This window comes from Diabrotica undecimpunctata, chromosome 7, assembly GCF_040954645.1.
Source record: "Diabrotica undecimpunctata isolate CICGRU chromosome 7, icDiaUnde3, whole genome shotgun sequence".
Lineage (NCBI taxonomy): Eukaryota > Metazoa > Arthropoda > Insecta > Coleoptera > Chrysomelidae > Diabrotica > Diabrotica undecimpunctata.
Window position 1 is genome coordinate 97781776 of NC_092809.1, and position 25686 is coordinate 97807461.

The window sequence follows — 25686 nt, forward strand, 5'->3', positions numbered from 1 at the left end:
TCAAGTAGTTTAGAAGATAATGCAAAAAATCAATTTTTATTTTGTAACTTCAAAGGGATGTAACTTTTTTTGTATACACTTTTGTACTAAGGTAAGTTGGATTCAATAAATTTATTTTTGTCCACGCATCCTGGAATGCGTGACTTAATTTATGACATACCTTTGTGAAACACACTGTATTCAGAGTATTTCAGTATGATTCAGAATATTTGAAACTTGAATTGCTTGAAAAAAGAAAACGAAGTCCTTAGAGATAATACTAAAACTATTTTAAATGAACATACGAGATACAAGAAAAAATAAAAGAAAAGGTAAAACTACATCTACTGAAAAAATTGGTCTAATATAGATTCTATGTTGAACATGGAGATTTTATCGGTCAAAAACATATTAAATATCTGAATTTAATTATATGTTTTGTGGCCATAAACTGCCTACGACGGGGGAGGAGGGTTCTTGAGACTTAATCAGAATGACATGGTTGAGTGATAAAGTCATCTAAGCATAATTTCAGTGCTTTTGATTGCAGGTATACAATTTAATACTTTTAAGTCGTTGTTATATTGTACAGAACCGTACATTGTACAACTATTATCCAGAACTAAGCATAATGAATCTATATAAAAAAGAGATATTGATATGGTTTAAATTTAAAATAAAAATTGATACGGCACTGTAATCGTACTATTCAATTACGTTAAAAACCACCACAATATTTATTATGCAGAAAAGTTGGTTTTTGTCGTTTAGCCGCTATTTAAAGGATAACTTTTTTTATTCTAAATCAAGAGATATAAAACCAAATGTATTTCTATTATTCGTGATCAAAATAAGTACCATGAGTATGATTACGAATGAGTTGTTATTAACGGAACATTCTAAAGTGCGTCAACAATGGAACAAATCTTTAAATGATGTTCTCCAGGATATTCAGATATTAAAGGAGTGGTGTGAAAGTCAACAACATTTTCCAGAAATTCCAGGTAATTCACTAAACTAACTCAGATACATTAAATAGGAAAATGTTGTTGTTTTTTTTTATTTCAATTAATTGCATCAACTACTAAGGTTATGAGCAGGATAACTGTTTTTTTAAGGAGTGTTGACTAGATGCCTTGCTATAAAATAAAGTTGGCTTCATTATCTTTACAGAGTCGGTTTATATATCCAAATTATTGCAGTACCTAGGGCGATACCAATCCTACAAAATAAAAATAGATTTTTTTAAACCAAAATTTTCACTTCCGGTCAGATTTTTTTCTAGGGAATAGCGTTTTATTCATGTTGTACGGTAAATCGAAGTTCTTTTGTTGTACTTGGAACAGGATTATTTATTATTAGGCAAAGTTTTAGTTCTACTCATACGTGGTTTACCGGAGTTAAGTTCAGACTATGTGGTGGATAATCAAAAGCTTGAATCTAAAGTAAACTTAGCTCATCATCAATTATCAGTGCTTTCTTTATCATAAAGTACTAAAGGATACCTAATTCTAAGAAGTTACCTTATAATGTACTTTTTATCTAATAACTATCGTAACTGACTAGCATGTAACTAACTTGGCTCTGATTTTTTCCAAACACTGTTCTACAGTAACTCGATTGTTTTTGTCCTCTTGGGTCTTCTTTCTAACCAAGTGTTATGTAACAGGATAGCCTTTATATTTATATGTTAATGAAGTTGTAGTTCCTGCCACCTGATATCTTTTTGATTTTTTGTTGATTTTTTTATATCCAGGTCCCTGTAGAGGTGGATAATTTAGATTTACCAGAAAACATCAGCAATTTTATTTAATACTATATTCTGAAATCTGTGAATGATTTGGCACGGCCAAAGAATTGATAATAATATATCCTTCCTGTTCTCAGTATTTTTTTTATATCCTAAAGAGATTATTACCAGGATTTGGCTGTATATCATATAGTTACACAAACTCGAACATCGAAGTAAAACACTTATGTAAACAGATTAAAAGTTCAGAACGTTTTCGGACTAGTATCCAGTCCGAAACCAGAACCATCTTCAGTGAACCTAAAAGTAAGTTTTTCTTCTTATTGAGCCGTCTCCTTTCGAAGGTTGGCAACCAAAGGAAGATCGATCGGTTTCGAAGGAAGATCCAAATGGCAATTGTAGCTTTGGAAACTGCTGCACGAAAGATTTCTGTGGATGAGCGGTCAAACTATATCCTTAGATCTTTCACCCACGAGCTCCAACTGATCTATTGCCCTGAACTTTACCTTACAATATGATTTGGAGTCATTTATATCTTTCACCTCTCACCACATGACCCAAGTAGTGTATTTTCTCTCTTTAATTATACTGAGTAATTTTTGTTTACTTATGCGCTGAAGTACATCACCAATAAGTGTCCTGTACCTTAATACCTTAAAAGGAAGTAATCCCACATGTTCAATCACAAATTAATCCCTTAATTTGTAATCTCACATTATTCTTAACTTCTTAATATTTTAAAGTTTCACCGTGTATAATTTAAACATTGTGAAAACATATCTTGTAATATTTTAATAATTAGTTCATTTACCTACAACGTAATAAATTGCCGAATAATATATTTTCCAATTGATCTTCCTAAGTGTTACAATTACGGCCTAGATTAAATTGTATTGTAAGCTCATACTTCAAAGTTTGTTAGTATGATAGAAGCAATAATCTCTGTGCTGAGGTATATATTATTTGTGAGATTATAAATTGGGGATTTGAGCTCATTTGAGCGCAGTCTATTATGGATAGTTACTTAACTAAGATCTATAGTGTAATTATCAGTAGCTGTCAATAAAACTATCATTTTTACTCAACGACTTTAACGTTTTATTGTATTTATCATCGTCGATCGAGAAGAAGCGGTCAAAGGGACATTACAAAACGATTCGATCCTTATAACTACGTTGGAATCTGTCCACATAAAATTAAGAAATACAATTTTTACTGTTATCTGCAAAGGTGTGGTCTATATTACTTACTTGTGTAGTAATTGCGTTAATTAGCTCAAAACCAAACAGTGGTTGGGTTTACATTGATAAAACCATACTTTAAAGTATTAAGTTATACGGTAGTATGCCGATGCATACCACATCCTAAGTCATCTGACCATGCACAAATGCGATGGTCAGATGACTTGAAGAAACACGCAGGTCCGAAGTGGATACAAACTGCCTACAATAAAGAGACGTGGAAGAAGGAAGAGGAGGCCTATGTCCAAAATTGGACAGTAAGGGCTGTATAGATAGATAGAGATGCCGATGAGATCGAATTACCAACCGGGAATGTACCAAGTCCCTAATCGAAAAAATTATTTCTAAATCTAAACACTCGGGATGGACAAAGCCAACTAACCTGAGTTGCCGGAAGTTGTAATTGACTGTTTTCAATAACAATGGCATTCGAAACAAGACTGATAGTTGGTTTTTAAAAGAGATATAAACAAGATTCACAGATCATTAAAGACATGAAGAACAGTCCTAATTGTATCAACAGACAGACTTGGCTCTAACGTAACTTTGTTCCCATCCATCCACAGTTGTTTCTTTTGTTTTTCTACTCATCAATGACTCATAATAATCCTGGTTAATCTAACTCATCTAATCTTTTTCTCCTGTTAATACACTGATCCTCTTTTTTCATCTTAATTTCTGTAACACTAATTAGAATTACATTTCTATACTTTTTTCATCATCGACTTTTTCTTTCATTGCATTGCCATTGCGTTGAAAGTGTCGAACGAAACAAAACACGTCAATGTGTTGTGTGCTACGTAGAATTTTTAGTGATTTAAGAAAAAAATAATTTTTTTTTCTTTTTTTTTCTATTTCTTTTTTTATGGTTTTATATTTAAACTAAATTAGTTGTCTATCAAGATACTGTCCTAAAATTTATATTAAAATTACTAGTACTAAATTTTTTTTAAGATGACAACATGTTAGAGTTTTTTATTACTAACTGCAAGTATAGTATAGAAAAAGCAAAAAAGAATATTGATATGTATTATACACTTACTCCATTAATACCGGAGGTATACGAAAAAGGAAATCCCAATTTATCTGATTACCAAGAAAAAGTTGAAAACTGTGGGTAAGTACTTCAAGAGATTCGAAGCTGTATTTGGTACTGGGAGAGTAATAAGTGACTGGCAAATCGTCATTTCTTGGACTTATGTAATTGAAGGGGTAAGTGCAAAAAGTGGCTAAGTAAGCTAATTTTTATGTTTCTGAGTTATAGGTGTTTGAAAGTTTTAAATGGTTCCCACATCTGGATTTTTAAAAACTAACACGTGTGATTTTTTTATAAACAAAGTACACCTTTAAGCTATATACTAAACGAGACAACATAATTATAAATTTATTTATTTATGAGAAAAAAATATTTTTAAATATGGAGTTAACCACTTTTTGTGAAAAAAAAACGTCTAAAAATTAAAAACTGGAATTATGACAAAAATATATTTCTGAAAATCTTAAGTATACATCAAATTTTACTCATATATATATCAACATCACTTTCGATATGTTCCTATTTATTCACAGTGTCGTGGCGGCTAGCGGTAGTCGCATTTTCGACATCAAAAAGAGTCCTCCTATAGAATTCAATATTACCTGAAATAACTAGTTTGATAAGTTTTATAAGAGCTTCAAACTTTTTGGGTTTTATTTTTAAGTATCTGTTCCCATATTCCAATGAAGAACTGCTAGAAATTTTTCTATTCATACCTACTTTACAAAGTGTCATGTTGCTACATATTCCTGTCATAGATTCTCTGGTTTAAATGGGTTAACCGCTTTCAAATTTGACGAATCTAGTTTTGGAAATACCCGTTATGGAAGTCTTGACATATGGTATCACCCATTGTTTATAATCTCCTACTTTAAGTACTCTGTACCTGGAGCTAGATTTTCGCTTGATCTCAGAGTGTGTTGAACGAATACAACATCAAAGGAATTCTTTTTTCTACATGTCTTAATCAGCTCAACGTAAGTCTCAGGATTGTCAATCACTTCCAGTTTCAGTCTTTTCTTCTGCATGGCGCCAAAGTCTCTATCCACTGACATCATAGATTGTCCTGAAATCGGAAGAATTTTTGTTTTGGCTAAATCCGTTGTAACAAAAAATTTTTAACTTTGTGTGCAGCGAATCTTTGTGTTTTTCAATATAATCATTCAAGCAGGTTATAACCTCAATAACTAATACCCTAACTAATATAATATTCACCTTGTACCTTAGTTACAGGCATAGTTACATTCTTTCATAATCAAAATATATAATCATTTCAGAACAAACAGTTAATTTTTGAACTTCAGCTAGTTGTGTTTTAAATACATCTGCTTTTCTAAGATGAATCTCCTTTTACCTTTTAAGTGTTTTTAAGGTTTCCTCATTTGATTACAGTTCAGCTTGCCTTATACTAACTTGGAATTTTTTACAGGTGTTGCATATATCCTTTCTTGGATATCCAAATGAAATGTTAAATTCTTCATTAAATACCTTCATAAAAATCCCATATGAGACTTTAATCAGAATGTGTTTTCAAATTTTTATGTGTTTTAGTGATTAGTAGATTAGGGCCCAGGTATTTTCTATTACGGCTATCAGATCTTGTAAAGTGTGATTCTCGAGATGGTAATTCAGGAATACATTTTCTGATATTTTCAAGAGATTCTGGTGGTGTTCTGTTAGGCCCAGTGGCATGATGGCCTCTATTGTCTGCTGGATGAGCTGCAGTTCTAACCTTTTTGTCTAACCTTGATTTATCTAAAAATCCCATGTGTAGCTAAAAATGCTTTTTGACATAAGGGAAATTTTAAGATATGGCGTTTTAGTCAGTAAGACACTTTTTATTAGAAATCTGACTTTGTCAGCTTATAGTACACATAATTTTATATAGATGTCGCTACTTAACTTAATTTTAGAAAAATATGGACTTTTGCACTGATACCTTCAATTATACTGTACGGTTTTTATTATATTAATTGTATACAATAAAAAGATAATCTAATTCACGTCGAAAAAGAAAGTATAGAAGCTGAAGTCATCCAGGCAGCTATTATAGGTCTTAAAACAAAGGAAAATGTGACGTAACAATAGCTGCTGCATATTTTCCTTCAAAACATAATCCTAAAAAACATAAGTTCATTTGCTCAACATTCTCAGAGACAAATCTATGTTTGGTGCAGACTTTAATGCTAAAAACACTAGTTAATCAACAGAAGGGTAGAGAATTACATGCAATAATAGAAAAAATAAATGAAAAATGGCACTCAACTGGAAAACCTACATGATAAAAATAAAACTCCCGACTTAATTGACTTTTTCATTTCAAGAAAAGTTACAACAATTTTTATGAAAATAAAAGAAGCTGATGATCCCAGTTCTTATCACTTTCTAATACTACTAACAATCAGTAAGCATATAAGACCAAGAGAAAATAACTCTACCTTTATTAGTAGAGTATGGGCATATTGGACGAGATGGTCAAAGTCGGCAAGCATTGGATCTGCAACTGCATAACCTTAGCGCAGTTCAAAACATTAGTCAAAACCGGAACCATTAGGTAAATATATTGATATACAGGGGTAATCAGAAAATTCATATGCGGAATTTTTAGCTTGGTGAGGTTAAAACGGCTTGTCGAATCGTAATGTAAGAGGCCTCATACGAAGACAATGAAGATAAAATTCAAAAAAACACTGTAGTTAGATAAACAGAAACACGATTAGACCAACTTGGACAACCACCAGGAGCCGATAAAATCAAAGAAAGGAAAATAAAAAAATTAATAGACATAACGATGAAAGTATGTCTTTAATTGATGGGGCTATTAACATATTATTATAATATTTTTTGTGGGAAGTTTGTTCAGTTAGGCATTCAATTTGGCCCAAAATACCGTATTCATAAATTTGAAAAAGCTGTATCGCTGAATTATAATTATGTTTTATAGAATGGTAGTAACTATGCCGAAGCTAACAAAATCTTTACAACGAATAACAATGTATGCATTTAAAGAAGACTCTACTCACTTTGATCCGATGATGATGGTAGCTCATCAACTAAATGTATACGAAATAAGGACGCACGTTGATTTGGTAATGGGCGAAATTCTTATAATGGATGGAAGTAATGTAAAACTGGGTCATGTGGTCAAATACACACAAATTGTGTTTAAAACAATGGTTTTAATTTTGCAAGTAAGTTCTTAGACAACCTTTATTATTTTATTTCAAATTCTTTATGAAAGGTATATAATAAAATACCCAAACGGGCTATATCACAAATACATTACAGAACGTTTTCGGAATGTAAATTACATCATCAGTGTAACCTAAAAGTATATAACCACTTTAATTAAAAAGAACGTAAAATTTAAAATGTTGACTAAGGTTATGCAAAATGTGGTTAATACTTACGAAGTATACATGCTATGAGCCACTAAAATATATGGGTGAAAACCCTTTAAATGTTATTAATTTATAGGTACCGTTCGCGTCATAAAAAACTGGTACAACTCTTATTACCGAAAATCATGTTTTTCAAGTTGTGTCAGTTGATCTTGTCACATGTGTCATTCTAATTTCTAGGGCACTGTTGCCAGTTCAACGAAAATATTATATGAAATCAGCTAAAAGCAGGGCTGTGTGACAGACCGCCAGTTTTGAGTATTCTAAAAACTAAAACATCTAGCATTCTCGATCAGTCAGTCACATTAAATTTGTTTAAATATGCATCCTAAAAAATTCTCACATTAATTTTGTAATTTTTCATTATCTCAATTAAGTACTTATACCTTGATTTGTGTTTTATTATAATTTATGAAAATATTTCAATTCAAATATAGTGATAGATAAAATCAATCTAGACATAACTTTAAATTATTATAATAAAACATTACAGTGAGGTATTGGATCTGTCACTTTATAATCTACGTAGGATAAAGTATAATGTTAGTTTTTGTTAATGTTATCGTTCATATAACAAATAGTAAATTAATTTTGGTAGTTGGCCTGTGACTAAACTTATTGATACAAAATACAGTTCGTGTTCGCTAGGTAATTGAAGTAAAAAATTAGATACAGTAGATGCGTTCCAATGTTCCCTGTGCCAATAATCTAGGTTTAAAGATCCTTCAAATATTTTGGATATTAGCTGAACCCTATCTCTGGTTATTAAATTTATTAAATACGGTTTTTTATTGTTAATGATAAAAATAATACCTATCTAATAATAACTTAATTTTTTTTAATTAGATTTAGTGCAATTCCGTTATCTGTGATGGCAACAGCGAATTAATTCACGAACCACTGTATCCAGTCTGAACCCAGGTTTACATTGGGAAAAAAAAGTGTACCAGTTTTATATGACGGGAAGCATCGAGTTAGAATCTATGGAGAAGCTATGAGCATATTAACGTATGTACTAAAAACGGCGTAGGTAGGCGTGGCTAACTGTGAAACCAATATGGCGGTGGGATCATGGCCGGACTCAATAATATTAAAACTACTATAAAAATATGACTAGTTATTCAGAAGATTTAATCATAATCTAAAAAAGTGCAATACATTTTTAATAAACTATGATTTATTTATCCCGCGGTAAACACTAAAAACACGATATATTATACATAAAGATAAATTAATACAGTCAAATACTATTAATTTATTCTCTGAAGTACGGGCCATTACTTTGTTTACATATTTGTATTCTAACCTGTAGAACGTTATTCCTGAAGATTTTTTATTAACATTGCTTCTGCCACTGCCACTACGTTGAGAACAAGAAACCATTATTATGCACTATCACAATATACTATTACAGTTTCTATAAAAGTATTATAAAACTAAAAATATTCGAAAAACAACCAACGTAAATAAACATATACGATCTGTCAAAAGTGGCAACACAATATGGCCGAAGTGAGGTCGTTTTTAGTCACGTGATGCCCTCTCTATAGATTCTAACTCGATGGACGGGAAGTGTACGTTACATTATATTATTATAAATTAGGATGTTTAAGTTACCGTTGGAATTGTAAACATGGCAACGTATGGCTCTACATAGGTTACATGGTCCTGAGACAAAGTGTCTTCGACGACCTGTTTATAACAACTGATAAAAATGACAATATTGACATGTATTAGGACGGATGTCGGAACAATGCAGTCAGTGCAACTTAGTTGCGCTGTTGTAACGGTAGTTGTCTAAAAATGACAGAAGCCAGCATTATTTAAAATTGAATAAGTTAAAATGATAATAATATAACAGTATCAACCATCAATGTTGTAGTCTCTAATGTGAATTTGTCCTACATTTATGTTAAAAAACATTTTATTTATAAAAAAAAACAAAAAATTAGTTTTATAAATTAATGTGGGTAGACTAGAGTACACGAAATTTTGTACGTATCGATAGGCAACCAACTATACATGTGTCTATATTTATTTGTTTTAACAACAGGTCCTGTATGTTATGAAACATTTGGGACCTAGGAAATAGTAAAAAAGACATATGTAGGAAGATGGTTCTATAAAATTTATTGTTGAGGAGTGATATAGTAAATGATATGTTTGAATGTGCTGTTGAGATGAAATTTGAATATGAAAATAATGTTTTTGTAATGTAATGTTCATGTAGTGCTTAACTTACAACTTAAGCATGGAAGGCCCTCTATGTCAAAAAACAACATTTGGTACCTGGTAAATATAATAGATTTTTTAAGTTATAAGTTCATGAACATAAATTACTGGTTTGGTGTGAAGAACAAAGATGGTAAGTTGTTTTGTGTGTTGACCAGTATGCAAGACAAACAGAAAATTGATGACTGAAAGGTGGTTTGGTATTGTATTGTTCAAACATTGCTCAAGTTATAAATTAAGAAAAAGAAAAAGGCCCTATCTGTTAAAAGGAACATTTGGTACCAAAGAAATATATAATGGATGAGTTATAAGTTTGAGTTTAAGGTAGGTAGATGAAGTTAATACGCTTTTGGTGTGTATTGTAACGATATGTAAAAACTGCAAGAGTAGTTGGGTTTTAGGTGGCTCTGTTAAATTTACTAAAGTTATGTGATGTTTTAATATTATTGTGAAAGGAGAAACGACTCTACAACAGGCTGAAGTCTTCAGAGATCCGGAACCAAACCCTGAGGGAAAGTGGATAAGTAAAATAAAGTGTAGTGAAAACAGTATGAAAATGTGTTGTTAAGTAGGTAAAGATGTATGGTAATGAGAAAAAAAATTTTTTTGAAGGGGAAATGGAATAATCTGCTCTGAATTTAGTTTGTAGAAAAGAAGCATGGAGAATATTAGGTACGGTGTCAGACTTGATGCTTAGATTCCTAAAAAGAAGTGAGGAAAGAGGGGGAGTTGGATATATTGAAAAAAGTTTGAGAGGACTAAGGAGGATTAATAGGTGATAGAAGAAGAACGAAAAATCTAAATACTAATGAAGAAGTAAAGTAAGAATGTGGGTTATGAGAACAGTTGACGATGGAGCGGAAGGAAGTCTCGATTGAATGAGACATGGCGATTGACACAATTTGGACTTCTCTGTTTTTCTTTAATAATTTCTAGGTCTTCATATAAGTCTAGTTTGAGAAAGTTTTTTTAAAGAATATTATGAATAAGTGAAACGTCTTCTGGGATATTGAGAGTGTGGTTATGTTCTTTAAGATGTTGAGAGAAGGTGGAAGTATTTTCTCTTTTTGTGTGCCCTAGAGAGTGTGAAGACAATGATCTACATGTTCTTCCTATGTAGGTGACATCACAATCAGAACATTTGAGTCTTTAAACACCACTACGGTTCATATAATTGATGGGGTCTTTGGAATTGGATATATACTGACCCACGTTATTGGGTACTTTAAAAAAATATGGAGATTTTCAACCGAACGTTTGATTAGATTTCGAATATCTCCAGAACGACTCTCATGATGGTATGGAAGTGAAATGTAATTGGGTTTGTTGGTAGGGTCTCTGGGGAACGCAGTCTCCTGCAGGTTCTTAAGACGTCTTCTATGGATGAGTTTATTGATGATGTTGTGATCATAACCATTACTGACTGATATTTGTCTCATAATGTTGAGTTCTTTTTTGTAGTTTGAATGAGAAAGTGGAATGGTTTCCAGGCGATGGATGTAACTATGAAAAGCTGCATATTTATGAGACATGGGCTGGTTAGATGAGAAGGGTATTACCTGGTCAGTCTGTGTGGGTTTCCTATAGAGATTTTTCTTGTTGAAAAACCACGCCAATAAAAATTGTACGACCCGGTCACTTCGACTGTGCTCGTGTAGCCCCGTGAGTTTTCTATACTCGTGTTCAGTCGGGTTTAAGCATGGTTTAAGATTCTTTACTTAGACAAATACACAATTCTATCCCTACCACATTATAGACAAATATTTGAAAGATGAAAACATTCACCGATAAGAACAAAACTTATCAAAGATCGCCTGTAACATCGACGTTTGTCAAATAAGTAGAATTTATGGAGAGGGCATCACGTGAGTAAAAACGACCTCACTTCGGCCATATTGTTATGATCGTTTTGACAGATCGTGTATGATTGTTTACGTTTGTTATTTTTCGAATATTTTTAGTTATATAATACTTTTTTATATATTTTATATACATATATATTGATATGATTGGTGTTTATAGAAAATAATTTATAAATTATATACTAGATAATATTAGATATTAAAAGTATTTGGTTATTTTAATAAGTTATATACTAGAGAATTTTATAAAAATATTTTTATGTGAGGGCATTTTTAAGAAATTAGCATATAATAATTGTAAAAAGTTGTATTTTAATGTTGTTAATATATTTAAGTGAGCCATGTGCATAGGCAACCAACTATACAGTAAGTGACAGACAGAAATTAATAATTTTTACGAATATAAGTGGGGTTATAGTTGTTTAAAATGTGTAGTTTATTAAATTAGAATGTTAAGTTACTAATTTAAGTGTTTATTCTGATCTGAAAAGCCTAAATGTCAACAAAATTATCAATAGAAAACTAAAGAATTCTCCAGAATAGAGAATTTGATCTTTGTTTACGGTGGAACATTCTCGAAATAATGGTTATGTCTGTGGATCGAACATATACTTTTTTCGAGAACATCCGTATAGAAGAAATAGAACTAAATCGAACATGATTTCTTACCAGATGGTTCTGAAAGATTGAAAAGATATAAATACCCGTGATTTGGATTCAAGATGGCAGTTTAGTAAGAAAGTTAGGTCCATTCAGTTAGTCAATCAGTTATGAGTTACAGTTACTATGATGGCCAGTTTTAGTATGAAAATTAGTTAGAGGCAGTCAATCAGTTACAATTGTTCAATATAGTGAGTTAAATCAAAATTAAGAAACAGTATAAAGAAAATATTATTGAAGATTAAAAATTATGTTATGTATAAATGATGATAATGGAAGAAGTATTAATTGAATATTAAAATTAAATAATATTTTTGGTGATTGGATATTGATATATTGAAAAGAAGAATAAAGATAAATGCTGTTTGCTGGTTTGCTTGGTGGTTTATAAATGCTGTGAAGAAAAATATCTTAAATTGGTGGAAGCTGATAATTGGAAAAAGTAATTTCACAAAAACAAGGATAACCGAAGCTGAGAAGAAGACATTTGAGTGATGATTATAATCTATATAGTGGAAAACAGTTCATTTAGGCATTCAGTGACAGAAAGGTACAAAAATTTGTTAATATAATTTAGTTAGTGTCATAACAATTTCAATTTTGAAGATAGTTTGTTTAAATTTTACATTGTCTATAGAATTTAATTAGTTTCATAAGAATTTTAATTTAAAGATAGTTTATTTTAAATTTACATTGGCTAGGTTAGATATATATGTGTGTTTCATAATAGATATAATAAAGATAATTTAAAAAAGTACTTACAAACTAATTCTTTGAGAACCGCGATAAAAACCCTATATTATTAAAAAATGCTCATTGCTCATCATTCAAACAAACAATACATCATAACAATATATATATATATATATATATATATATATATATATATATATATATATATATATATATATATATATATATATATATATATATATGTATATATATATATATATATATATATTGTTATGATGTATTGTTTGTTTGAATGATGAGCAATGAGTATTTTTAATAATATAATATATACGGTTTTTATCGCGGTTCTCAAAGAATTAGTTTGTACGTACTTTTTTAAATTATCTTTATTAGATCTACTATGAAACACAAATATATATCTAACCTAGCCAATGTAAATTTAAAATAAACTATCTTTAAATTGAAATTCTTATGAAACTAATTAAATTCTATAGACAATGTAAAATTTAAACAAACTATCTACAAAATTGAAATTGTTATGACACTAACTAAATTATATTAACAAAATTTTTGTACCTTTCTGTTACTGAATGCCTAAATGAACTGTTTTCCACTATATAGATTATAATCACCACTCAAATGTCTTCTTCTCAGCTTCGGTTATCCTTATTTTTCCTATATTTTTCTTCACAGCATTTATAAACCACCAAGCAAACCAGCAAACAGCATTTATATTTATTCTTCTTTTCTATATACCAATATCCAATCACCAAATATATTATTTAATTTTAATATTCAATTAATACTTTTTCCATTATCCAATTATCATTTATACATAACATAATTTTTAATCTTCAATATTATTTTCTTTATACTGTTTCTTAATATTGATTTAACTCACTATATTGAACAATTGTAACTGATTGACTGCCTCTAACTAATTTTCATACTAAAAAACTCATAACTGATTGACTAACTGAATGGACTTTCTTACTAAACTTTCTGACTGACTGACTTTCTGAATCCAAATCACCGGGTATTTATATCTTTTTGGATGTTCCAGAACCATCTGGTAAGAAATGATGTTCCATTTGTTCTATTAAATACATGTCTGAATTTTCTGGAACAAACCATTTCGCAAACAAGGCCATCTCCGGTGATCTAGAGAATTCCATATTTTTCTATTAATAATTTTGTTGACATTTAGGCTTTTCAGATCAGAATAAACACTTAAATCAGTAAATATATATAAATTAAACATTTTAAACTATTATTATTATAACCCCACTTTATATTCGTAATAATTCTTAATTTCTATCTGTCACTTCGAGAGTATGTATATCTGGTTGCCTAATCACACGGCTCACTTAAATATATTTACAACATTAAAATACAACTTTTTACAATTATTATATGCTAATTTCTTAAAAATGCCCTCACATAAATAATTTTTATTAAATTCTCTAGTATATAATTTATTTAAATAGCCAAATACTCTTTATATCTAATATTATCTAGTAGTGTAACTTATAAATTATTTTCTATAAACACCAATCATATCAATATATATATATATATATATATATATATATATATATATATATATATATATATATATATATGTGTGTGTGTGTTGTGATAGTGCATAATAATGCGGTTTCTTGTTCTCAACGTAGTTTCAGTAGCCGAAGCAATGTTAATAAAGAATGTTCAGGAATAACGTTCCACAGGTTAGTATACAAATATGTAAACAAAGTAATGACCCGTACTTCAGAAAATATATTAATAGTATTCATAAAAAATCTTATAAGTAAGGTAGATCGTGCTATTCTTGAGAATACTCAAATATCCTCATCCTAAATATCTTAAAATTTCTTATTAACTACTGCCACATAATTATTTTTACTTCCACACAGTATTTCCATTGTGATATTTGGCAGATATTCAATTTTGTTTTTTTAATAATAACTTTTCTAACTTTGTTAATTGAATTAAATTTTTAAGTGTCAGTTAATTTGTAGTTATCAAATATATAAGTTGTAGAACGAACGTATTTCTTTTATTTCATACCGTATATTCATTTTACCCTTTAAAATATTGTTTATATTATTATCTCTTTCAGATAAACTTGTTATTTGACTGTATTAATTTATCTTTATGCATAATATGTCGTGTTTTTAGTGTTTACCGCAGGATAAATAAATCATAGTTTATTAAAAATGTATTGCACTTTTTTAGATTATGATTAAATCCTCGTAACAACTAGTCATATTTGTATAGTAGTTTTAATATTATTGAGTCAGGCTCTGATCCCACCGCCATATTGGTATGATCGTTAGCCACACCTACTGACGCCGTTTTTAATACACACGTTAATATGCTCATAGCTTCTCCATATAACTCGATGAGATAATCCTATCCTTCCTCTTCCGATACATAGTATATATACTACTTATCTTGCATTTCCATATTATCTAATTAGAATAAAACTTAAAATGTTTTAATTTTGTTTCGATAGATAAAAATAAAACCGGTTCTAATAATATTCTTTTTTTGTTACAGGACATAATGAGAAATCGGGTAAAAGAAATTCATATTATTAATTATCCCCAATATGTCCATATAGTAATGGCAGTTGCTAAAGGTACTTTAAAGAAGAAGCTATACGACAGGGTAAGTAAAGAAGATATATTTTTCTAATTTGTAATTAGAGATTTTGGGCGGTACTCTTTTTGGTAATAATAAGCAAAATATATTTATTTTAAGTTAAAATATTAAATAAAATTAATAATGAAATCAGCCTCTACCAGAAGCAAATGACTGAAGAATTATTCTATTGATTGTCTAACGCTGTGAGACTTGTACACGTAGACTAAGCGACCAATCAATGTATAAGACAGCGCTATTATATCCTAGTGAGTATAAAAACTGATACAATATCGTCGCTGCCACGGCGAAACCTCCTATGTGTATATCTAGAATAGAATAGAATATCCTCCTATGTTCAGGAGGAATAAAAAACTTTATAGATTTTGTCGAACGGGGTAGAAGTGATCGATTCTTTTGTATGCCATAGATATAGCACAGACAGATGTGGTTACATATCCGTTTCCCGTTCAACTGAATTATATTAATTGATAAATGAAATATTTTGGTGAAATTTTGCACCTGGGAGTATCCTTTGATTCCGATATGAACACAACGGAGGTTTCGCCTACAAAAAATAAAACTCTATTTTAGAGCTGTGATACAACTAGACAACAGTTTTATTGAAAAGTAATACAAAATGAAAACTTAAACCTATAAGATTAGATTTTATGTTTTAACCGTCTTCGGCTTAACTCCTGTTCCTTTTATTTTTTTGGCAATATTGCTTGAATTTTCTTTTTCGTCTCCTTTTCTGTTTTTAGATCCTTCGCTGTTGCCATTATAGGGCAGGGAATCGTAGAAGGTATAGTGATCAATTTCTATAACATCTTTAAGATCCTGTAGATGCATGAACTTAGATTCAGATATAGGAATTGGGCTGGCATATAACTGAGTGGGTGTGTTTTGAGAATTTTGACGTCTTTGTGGCAAAAGTGTGTATTCATCTGAATGGTTAATTTTAAAATATATTTCACCCGCTGAAATGTAGCTGAGTGCCCTTATGTCAGTAACTGTTGGACCTCCAGGCTTTCCAGGTCTTAATGATTTAAGAATGGATTGTTGTTTTTCAAAATTTTTGAAAAATGAGTAATCTATAACAATAACGGTGTAGTGCTGAGCAGGGCGAGCAGCTCTAGTTTTTGCGACATAATCAGATAGCGAGTTGATTGGCGAAATAAAATATTTCTCAAGAGTTGCATGGACGCTATCGGCTTCTATCATGGTGTGGCCCATTTCCAAACACAACTGCTCAACTGTAATTTGTTCTCGAACAGCGAGATCACTTAATGAAAATTCGATTCCGATTTTGATAGTTGCATCCATCTGAAATTAGTATAAAGTAGTCAAATTCGTTTATCTTTGTAACAATGAAATCCGTAATGCAAGTTGTAAATTCTTCTAAAATTATGGAGCTGACGTTTTTGTTTGTAATAATGTTTAGAGGCAAGTACTTTTGGACACAAAAGTACACTCTGTAGATCCATGGTTAAAACTAATGTTCTTGCAGAGGCCCTGCCTTTCGCCAAATTGTTCACTTCCCTTGCTTTATCTTTTCTCTTTAAGTGATGCTGAAAATCTTTTTCAGCTTATAGCTAGTACATACGTCATACTGGTACTTACGTGGTTATATTTTCTTCTGCTAATATCTTTTTAAAAAAAGATTTTCCCGCTGGTGTAATACTTTTGAATTGTGCACCAGTCCCTGAAAACCTCATGTAAATGCTTCATTGAACGAAAAGTAGACTCCAAGTAGATCTTTGTCGAAGTGGAACAACAATAGTATCTAGGAACCTTCGGTAATATATCTAACCATCTTTTAATATCTAATTTTAAACCGAAATCAGGTCTCGATTTTGACTGTATTTCAGACTCATTCAGCAGATCTTTATCCTCTGCATCCGAAGACGAGCTGTCTAGCTGATAATTATTTTTATTAACCCACCTTTTGAATGTATCTTCTCCTATCGATAAGGTATTTATATAAAACTTACGACACACCTTAATTTTCTCACCATCTACTTTCTGCAAGAAAATATCGTGTCCTTCATATTTCTTGTTATGGTTCTTGGCATCTTTTCTTTTTCGCATCACTTTAAGTGTTGTCACTGATCCTTTCACAAACATCTTTTTTTCTGGCCACGATGCAATCTTCCAAAACTTTTTAAAAATAATCTTTCTTTCCTGTTCACTGAAAAGCCCACATGGGTAGCATCGTTTGCTCTTTTGTTGTACAGATGTATAGTTGCATCGTTGTTTGATTTGTCTTGTATTTTTTAAAATATATTTAGTTATTTCATTCCCTTTTCTATGACAACCTGTATACTCATATTCTTTAAGGCGGTTCGCCTGCTGAATTCTCGCACTATTTTTGAATTTTCCATCTTTCATGTTTCCTTTTCCAGAACAGTCATTTTTATTTAATTCTGTCTCATTTTTGTTTTCAGCCTCATTTTCATTTTCAACTTCTTGAGCAATATCTTCTTGAATATCAGTGGTAGCTGAATTAAAACTTCGTTGGGTGGCCTCTCTTTCAATTTTATTTTTAAAATTTTTAGTGTTGTTTTCATCGTTTACTGCAGTCTCACCTTTACTTTCACGAGAATGATTTCCTGAACAAATATCTACATTACTACTTTCCTCTTCACCTTCAAAGACATTAACAGGTTGTAATGTGATTAGCTCTATAGAATTTAGTTGCAAGTTATCAGTTGTTTCGTTTTCGGATATTAATAAATTGTCACCTTGAGCAATTAGGGCCAAAACAATGGCGTCCAAGAGCTGATTGTCTGGTGCAGTGGTGAGCGATTCTGCATTGGTATTACAGCCACCTCCACATTGTGTCGGTTCTATATTTGCTTGATTGTCCAGGGCGAGTTGAACAATTTTTTTGCTTCGAGACATTTTTTGAAAAGAAATTTACTGTTAATTTCGACAAAATATGCACGACATTTTCAAAACATCATTTTAGGACACCGTGTATCCAGTAAAATTATGTACATGTTATGAACTGCTTGATTAGAAACAATGAATTGCTATACATATTTTAGAACACCCTGTATCTATAAAATTATGTAGATATTATCACGATGTATATTTTTTATTTTATAAGCTTGAGAGTGCCTTAAACTTTGCCGTTTGTATAGATACGCTTTTCGGCTTTCTTGTGTTCCTAGATAATAAGTTAAGTGACAGAATTTATAATGTATTTACAGCTTTGAGTTAGTTATCCGGTCTTATACCTATATACCGGTGTTATTATTACACTATACATTAATTAAATATTACTTACCGTTTTCACGTTTATTATTAATCGCCACCAACGTTAGGTTTTCAAAGAATAATTTTTAAAACTTGAACTCTCATACGAACACAACACTGTCTCTAAACCATGTGACAATAACCATGAAAGAACTAGCGGGAAAACATTGTTTACGTCAGTAAAAAACCTCTTGAGTGTTGCTGGATCAAACACATAAAATAGCTGATTTTTGCTAGCGGCTGGTAATAATAAGGTAGACAACAATGTATGGAATAGGTATGATAGAAACCACCTATGTGAATTTGACTTCACATCGGAGATTTCAGCCACACGCTGTATGGCTGCACTGTCCTCTAAGTGATATCAAGAGAGATCTTATGTGACATTGGTTGCACATGGACGAATTCAAGACTGCAGATTTTTATAAATTAAACCCTGAGCACATAGGACGTTTCGTTTTACTCCTTTACAACTGTCAAGGGCAAGTTAGTACTTCGGTGGTTTCGTTAAGTCATAGAACGTAATAATATCTAGAAATGGTATGAAAAAGTTAAAAAAGAAAAAAAAGTCACATAGGAGGTTTCGCCGTGGCAGCGACGATATATTATTTGCTTGAGTACGTACAAACGTAAACGTTCAGCCACTGTTTTCCATCTAGGAAGTTTATGTGATACATTTATATATCCTAAGAGATTTTAATTACATCATTTACATGAATTATTTATATTTTTATATTCTACATCACAGAAAGTAATGCAGTCGAAGAAAAATGGGCAAAAATTAAGTCTAATATCTTAGCCTCGACGAAGTAAGTTCTTGGTGAAAGAAATATAAATAAAAATAAATCGTTCCCAAGGCGAAGAACTCCATGGTTTTGTACATAAGTGAAGAAAAAATGTAAAGGAAAGAAAAAAGCTTATCCGAAATACATGTCAACCAAAACACAAGAGGCATACCATAATTACAAAACAATTGGAAACGAAACATATGCACTTCTAAGAAAAATAAAAAATGATTACTGGAACGCTTTTCGAAAGAACTGAAACATGATTTTTACGATCTGCAAAAGGACATATTATGGCGCCTTATAAGAAGTCAAAGAAAGAACGAAGTCAAGGAACTGAAAGAATCAAAAGCTCTATGCAGAGACAGAACAAACGACGCTGGAAATGGAAACACCAGAAATGATCACAAATGAAGAAATTAATATAAATTTACACGACGCTCGTAAAATACTGGAAAACCCGAAAGAACAGAAAAGCAGCAGGTAAAGATGGTATACCAAACGAATTACTGAAATATTGTAGAGCAGCAATGACAAAACAATTAACAACATTAATTAATAAAATTATAATACACAATAAAATACCGGAAGAATGAAGAACAAACGAACTAATTCTACTATTAAAGAAAGTAGTTAAAAAACAGTCAGATAACTACAGAGATATAAACTTGTTAAATACTGCGCTAAAACTTACAACTAAAATTTTACAAGTACTAATAAATCAGAGGATAAGTTTTAGCATATGAACAACAGGGTTTTCGTAGTGGAAGATCGTGTACTAATGCAATATGCGTTATAAAGCAAATTACTGCGAAATTACTAGAGTAAAATAGAGCAGCATTTCTGTGTCTGACTGACTTAAAGAAATAGTTTGGCAGAGTAAAAGTCAAAGATGTAATCCATCTTCTGTACAATACAGAAGTTCCCTTCAATATTATAAAAATTATCGAAAACATTTACCAAAACAACAAAATGGAAGTCAGACTAGATGGACAACTTACAGAACTTATAGAAATAGGCAGCGGAATAAGCCAAATGGACTCATTGAGCCCTATGCTCTTCAATTTAATCATAGATGAAATCATCAAAAGCCTTAACATAGAAACAGGATACAGAATGGGAAACAAAGAAATAAAAATACTCTGTTACGCAGACAGAAAAGAATTTAATACGACAATCTCATCTCATAAAACTAAAACAATAGTAATCAGCAAAGAACCAACCAGAAGCAAAATATAAATTGATGGCATCAGTATTGAACAAGTAATGGAAATAAAATACCTTGGAATTACAGTATCCAGCTATGGAGACCAGGACAAAGAAGTAAGAAATCAAGTACAAAAAGCAAATAGACTGGCAGGATGCCTTAATAACACTATATAGCGAAACAGACACATTAACACTGAGATGAAGTCAAGAATTTATAAAGCCAGTATGAGACCAATAATGACATATGCCTCAGAAACAAAACCCAACACGGTCACAACACAAAGGCTACTGGAAACAGCAGAGATAAGAGTACTGAGAAGAATTCCAGGAAATACGCTGAGAGATCAAAAGAAAAGTGACGACATTAGAAGAGAATGTAACGTACAGTATATAAATGAATGGACATAAAAGAGAAAAAAAAAAGAATAGAATAACCACATAAGCAAAATGGGGGAGACCTGTGTCGACAAAATAACAAGATGGAGTAACAACAATCGGCAGAAGAAGTATCGGAAGACCGCGCAAAAGATGGAGTGACAACCTTCTATGGGGGTATTAATCTGCCAATGAACAAGCAGAATTGCTTATAAAAAGGAAGAAGAAGAAGAAGATTTATAATTTTGAAAAATACTTAATTACGTAAGTCATGTGTCGAAAAATATATTCCTTCAAAATTGCCTAAAAATAGCCTAATGTTTGGGGAATATACTACTGCAGTACTATCGCAAGAATACACAAAATGGTAAAAAATCCATGAAAGAACTTTTCAGGGTACACTTTCCTGAGTCCAAATCAAAACTGATGCCACTAGAAAAATCACAGCATACTGGACTGGATACTATGACATGATTCTAAGGAAAACTAGCTTGTGGCAAAAGACGGACAAAATGAAATAAACAATAGACTCATTTGAGCCGTATAAATGACCGGGTCCAGATGTGACTTCTATCTAATTCTTCTATCTAATATATCGGGAACTAATACTTCTGTAGAAGAGAAATGGCACGTACAAAAATTATGTATGATAATGAAGGTGTATAAAAAAGGGTGCACATAATATGTGAAATTGCAGAGTATGAGAACTGTATTAAATAGGGCTGGTTCAAAATAATTAGGAGAGGTAGTAAATGGTGGTATAGATAATAGCCAAATCAAGTTTATAAAAAGTCTTGCCAATATAACTGTTACACATACTCGCAAAACTTATAGGTTTTCATTCGCGATATTTACACGTGGTTGTTTTTCGTACGAAGGGAGCTGTTTTTAGATGTTTCTACACACGTGTCTCCCGGTACCAACGCTAAGATCAAGAGATAGAGCACATTTGCATCTGTTGTCTATACGATTCAAAACAGAATTCGCGGTATTTTTCGCGTAATTATCAGAGAGAGAGAGGGAGATAGAGATAAAGAGGGAGAGCGTCTGTTGCTAGCGGCAGTCAACAATCGGGAGAGATATAAAATAAAAACGTTTATTGCCTAATAAAATTTAACATGTCATTGAGTATATCATTCATTATAGTCTTCTTTCAGCGTCCCGCACTTGCACCGCCAGCTTCTTGATTCTTCGTCCTCTCGGCATCCTGGACCTCTTTGTGTGGATTTATCCTCGTCTTCTTCTGTAGGTATTAATTTACGGCACCGTACCTACTTCCCTGCTTGGCTGTTTTCCGGCAACCATCCGGCTAGACCCTGATCAGGTGGTCGATTAGTCTATGGGTAGTTCTATGCATCCTCTGGTTCCTGTTATTCTCGAGGATGCCCCTGGTCTTAAGGAGTCTTCTTGTAGCTTGGTGGAAGAAATACCTGGTCCTTTTTTCGGACACCTCCCTTAGTGGTGTATACTGGAGCCTTTTTCTGATGGTTGCGTTCGTGATTCTGTCTTCCCATGATGCTCCGTCGATGATCCGGTAGCATGATGTTTCCGTGGCTTTTAATCTTCTCCAGTATGTTTCTGCAATGGAACTCCACACTGGAACTGCGTACAGCATCACCGATCTAACATAGGCCTGGTACAACTGGATTTTCTTGGCCTTGGACAGCGGGCTGGTCCTAAAAATGAAAGGGAGAATTAGTCTTTTAGCTGCATTAGCTTTTACCTTAGTTTTTTGTATATGCATCCGGAAGTTGAGTCTTCTGTCGAGGTGGGCTCCTAGGTATTTGACTGAGTCTTCTTCCTGGATCCTGTTGCCTCCTATTCTGATTTGGTTTCGTGTTGGTCTCGAACTCTGGCTGAAGACTATGAACTGCGTCTTTTGGGTGTTGATTTTTATCTTCCATTTTTCGGTGTACCTAGTGATTTTTTGTATTCCTTATGATTCTTTCTTCGTCTTTTCCGGATGCATACACTGCTGTATCGTCTGCATAAAGAGCTGTTGAAGTTCTTGGATCTGTAGGTAGGTCTGAAACAAAAATGTTATATAAAATTGGAGATAAAATGCTGCCCTGAGGCATTCCTTCCTGAATACCTTGAATTGCTGACATCTTTTGGTCCGCTGATGGAATGTTCTGTTGGACAGGTAAGTGTCACAGATGTTGATGAGGTTGTGGGGAAGTCTAGCCTTGTCCATCTTGAAGATTAATGCCGTTTTCCAAACCATGTCATATGCCTTTTCTATGTCCAGTATGGCTAGTCCTGTCCTTTGCTTCCTGTTGAATTTTATTTTGGTGTCGCTGATGATTCTTGCTAATTGAAGTTCGCAGTTCCTTCCTTTTCTGAATCCAAATTGTTCCTCTTGCATGATTCCTCTTCTTTCTGAGTGTTTCATCAGTCTCTTGTAGATGATCTTTTCAAGAATTTTTCCCATGGTTTCTAGGAGAGAAATAGGCCTGTAGCTTTCTGGTCTTCTTCCGTCTTTCCTCGGTTATAGGAGGGGGATGATCTTGGCGTGCTTCCAGTTGTTCGGAAAGTGTCCTTTCTCCAAGCAGAATTTGAAGATATAGTACAGTTGTACTATTATCTTCCTTGGAAGCTCCTTGAGGGTGATGTTGTGGATTCCTTCCGGTCCTGGTGCTCTGCTTCCTGTCAGTTTTCTGATGATCCTTGCTACTTCGTATGGGCTGGTGTAGTCTTCTTCTTCTATTTGGAATTCGTTTCTTCCCTTGATCCTGTTGTACTCGAAGTTGACTTCTCTTCTTGTTCTTATATCCGACATGTCCTGGTTTTGTCTATGTATGTTTGCCATGTTCCTTGCAATGACATCCACCTTTCCTTGGGTTTCGTAGTATATTCCCTCGTTGTCTATGATTTGTGGCATCTTTTGTTTCCCTCTTCTTTTGGCTTTCAGCATTTTCCAGGCATTTCCGTGGTTTCTTCAGCTTTCCTGATGTTGTTGTGTAGCTGGTTTTCAGTAAGACTTCTCAGTCTTACTCTTATTTCTTCGGATAGGGTGTCTCCGTATTCCTTGAATTCCTGTCTTCTGGTCCTCTGGAATGCTCTTCTGGCCTTGTTTCTGTCCTTGATGATGTCCTGAAGTTCTGTTGGAATGATTAGTCCTCTGTTGTTCGTCATAGATTTCGGTATGTTGTCCTCCATGGCTTGTTGAATTCTTCTAGTAATATCTTCTATTTTTCTTTCGACTTCTTCTATTGAATTGAATTCCCTTTTCATCTCGATTTGGTTGAGTTGTCGTCTGTAATTGGGCCAATTTGCGTCTTTCCATCGCCATCTTTCTACTGGTTCTATGGTGGGTAGGTCTACTCTTGATGTCATCCTTCCTGTGACTGGTTTGTGATCCGAACTGCATTCGAAGTTGGCTCTCACATCTTCTATAATGACGTCGTTTGTGATGAATAGGTCCAACGTTGAATTGTTGTGTCCTCTTACTGGGCTGATCCTTGTTGGTTCGTCTGGTACGAATAACATCTTGTCCCTGTCTTCGCAGTACCTAAGTAGTGCTGTTCCTGGTGCTGAGTCCGTTACACATCCCCATGCTGTGTGTTTGTCGTTGAAGTCTCCTGCTAAGACAACGGTTGGTGCTGAGTTAAGCATGGCATCTAATTCTTTAATGGCTAGTTCCTGTGACTGTTTCCTGTAAATAGAAAAGATATTAGTACCTCCTACTTTGATTCCTACGTTCTCAAAGTGGTTGGTTTCCATGACTACTTGGTTCCATTCTATGTTATTTTTAACATAGATGGCTACTCCGCTGTTGTTGGGCACGTCTTTTCTTCCGTATTCATCATAGTTTGTTATCCTTGGTAGTTGCGTTTCCGTCATGTATCGTGTTTCAGACAGGCAGATGACATCTGGATTGTACCTTATTACCGTCTCTCGAAGTTCATGTATCCTTAGCCGGAGTGATGCCATGTTGAATTGTAGGATCCTTAAATGCTTAATTGGCATTGTAGATGTCTTCGTATTTAAGGAAAATCATTGCATGTTCTGCAAATGATTTAGCCGCTAAAAGTTCATTTTTCATGTCCTGAAGAATGGCCATCATCTTTTCCACGTTTACAATCTTGTTGATTTCTGCCCATGCACTCTTCACTCCTTCTGGTCTGGAGGTTGGCTGTTGGGTACCTTTGGTCGTCTGAGCGTAGGAGAGTCCGCCTACTGTTGTCCTGAACGTCGATGGATGAGGTGGAGCTAGAGCTGCGTTGGCTTGAGGTTGGTTCCTGTTTCTGCGTGCTGCTTGCTGGTCTAAATATTCGATGTGCTTCTTGCACATCGAATAATTGGATGTGTGTCCTTCATTACAGTTGTAACATCTAACTTTGTTTTCCTTGCCTTTTGGAAGTGGGCAGTTCCTGGTCTGGTGTCCAAGAGCGCATTTCATGCATCTTGGAGCCTTGAAACAGTTTTTCGCGGAGTGTCCAAACTCCTGGCAATTGTAGCACTGTGTTTCACGTGCTGGTTTCGAGTAGGCATCCCACCTGACTCGAATGTTTTGAAGTCCGTTGATTATTTTGACTTCCTTGAGGTCCTGTTGC

At 32.9% G+C, this 25686-nt stretch overlaps 1 protein-coding gene across 1 annotated transcript in view; it reads left to right on the plus strand.

The window, feature by feature from the left end:
• The first annotated feature begins 763 nt into the window (after positions 1 to 763).
• The window catches only part of LOC140446888 (alpha-tocopherol transfer protein-like), a 36314-nt gene continuing 11391 nt past the window's right edge, over positions 764 to 25686 (plus strand). The window contains exons 1-4 of the mRNA XM_072539472.1: positions 764 to 983; positions 3925 to 4087; positions 6951 to 7197; positions 15417 to 15527. Of these exons, the coding sequence (XP_072395573.1) occupies positions 839 to 983; positions 3925 to 4087; positions 6951 to 7197; positions 15417 to 15527 (666 nt within the window). The 5' untranslated portion in view covers positions 764 to 838. The remainder of the gene's footprint in view (positions 984 to 3924; positions 4088 to 6950; positions 7198 to 15416; positions 15528 to 25686) is intronic.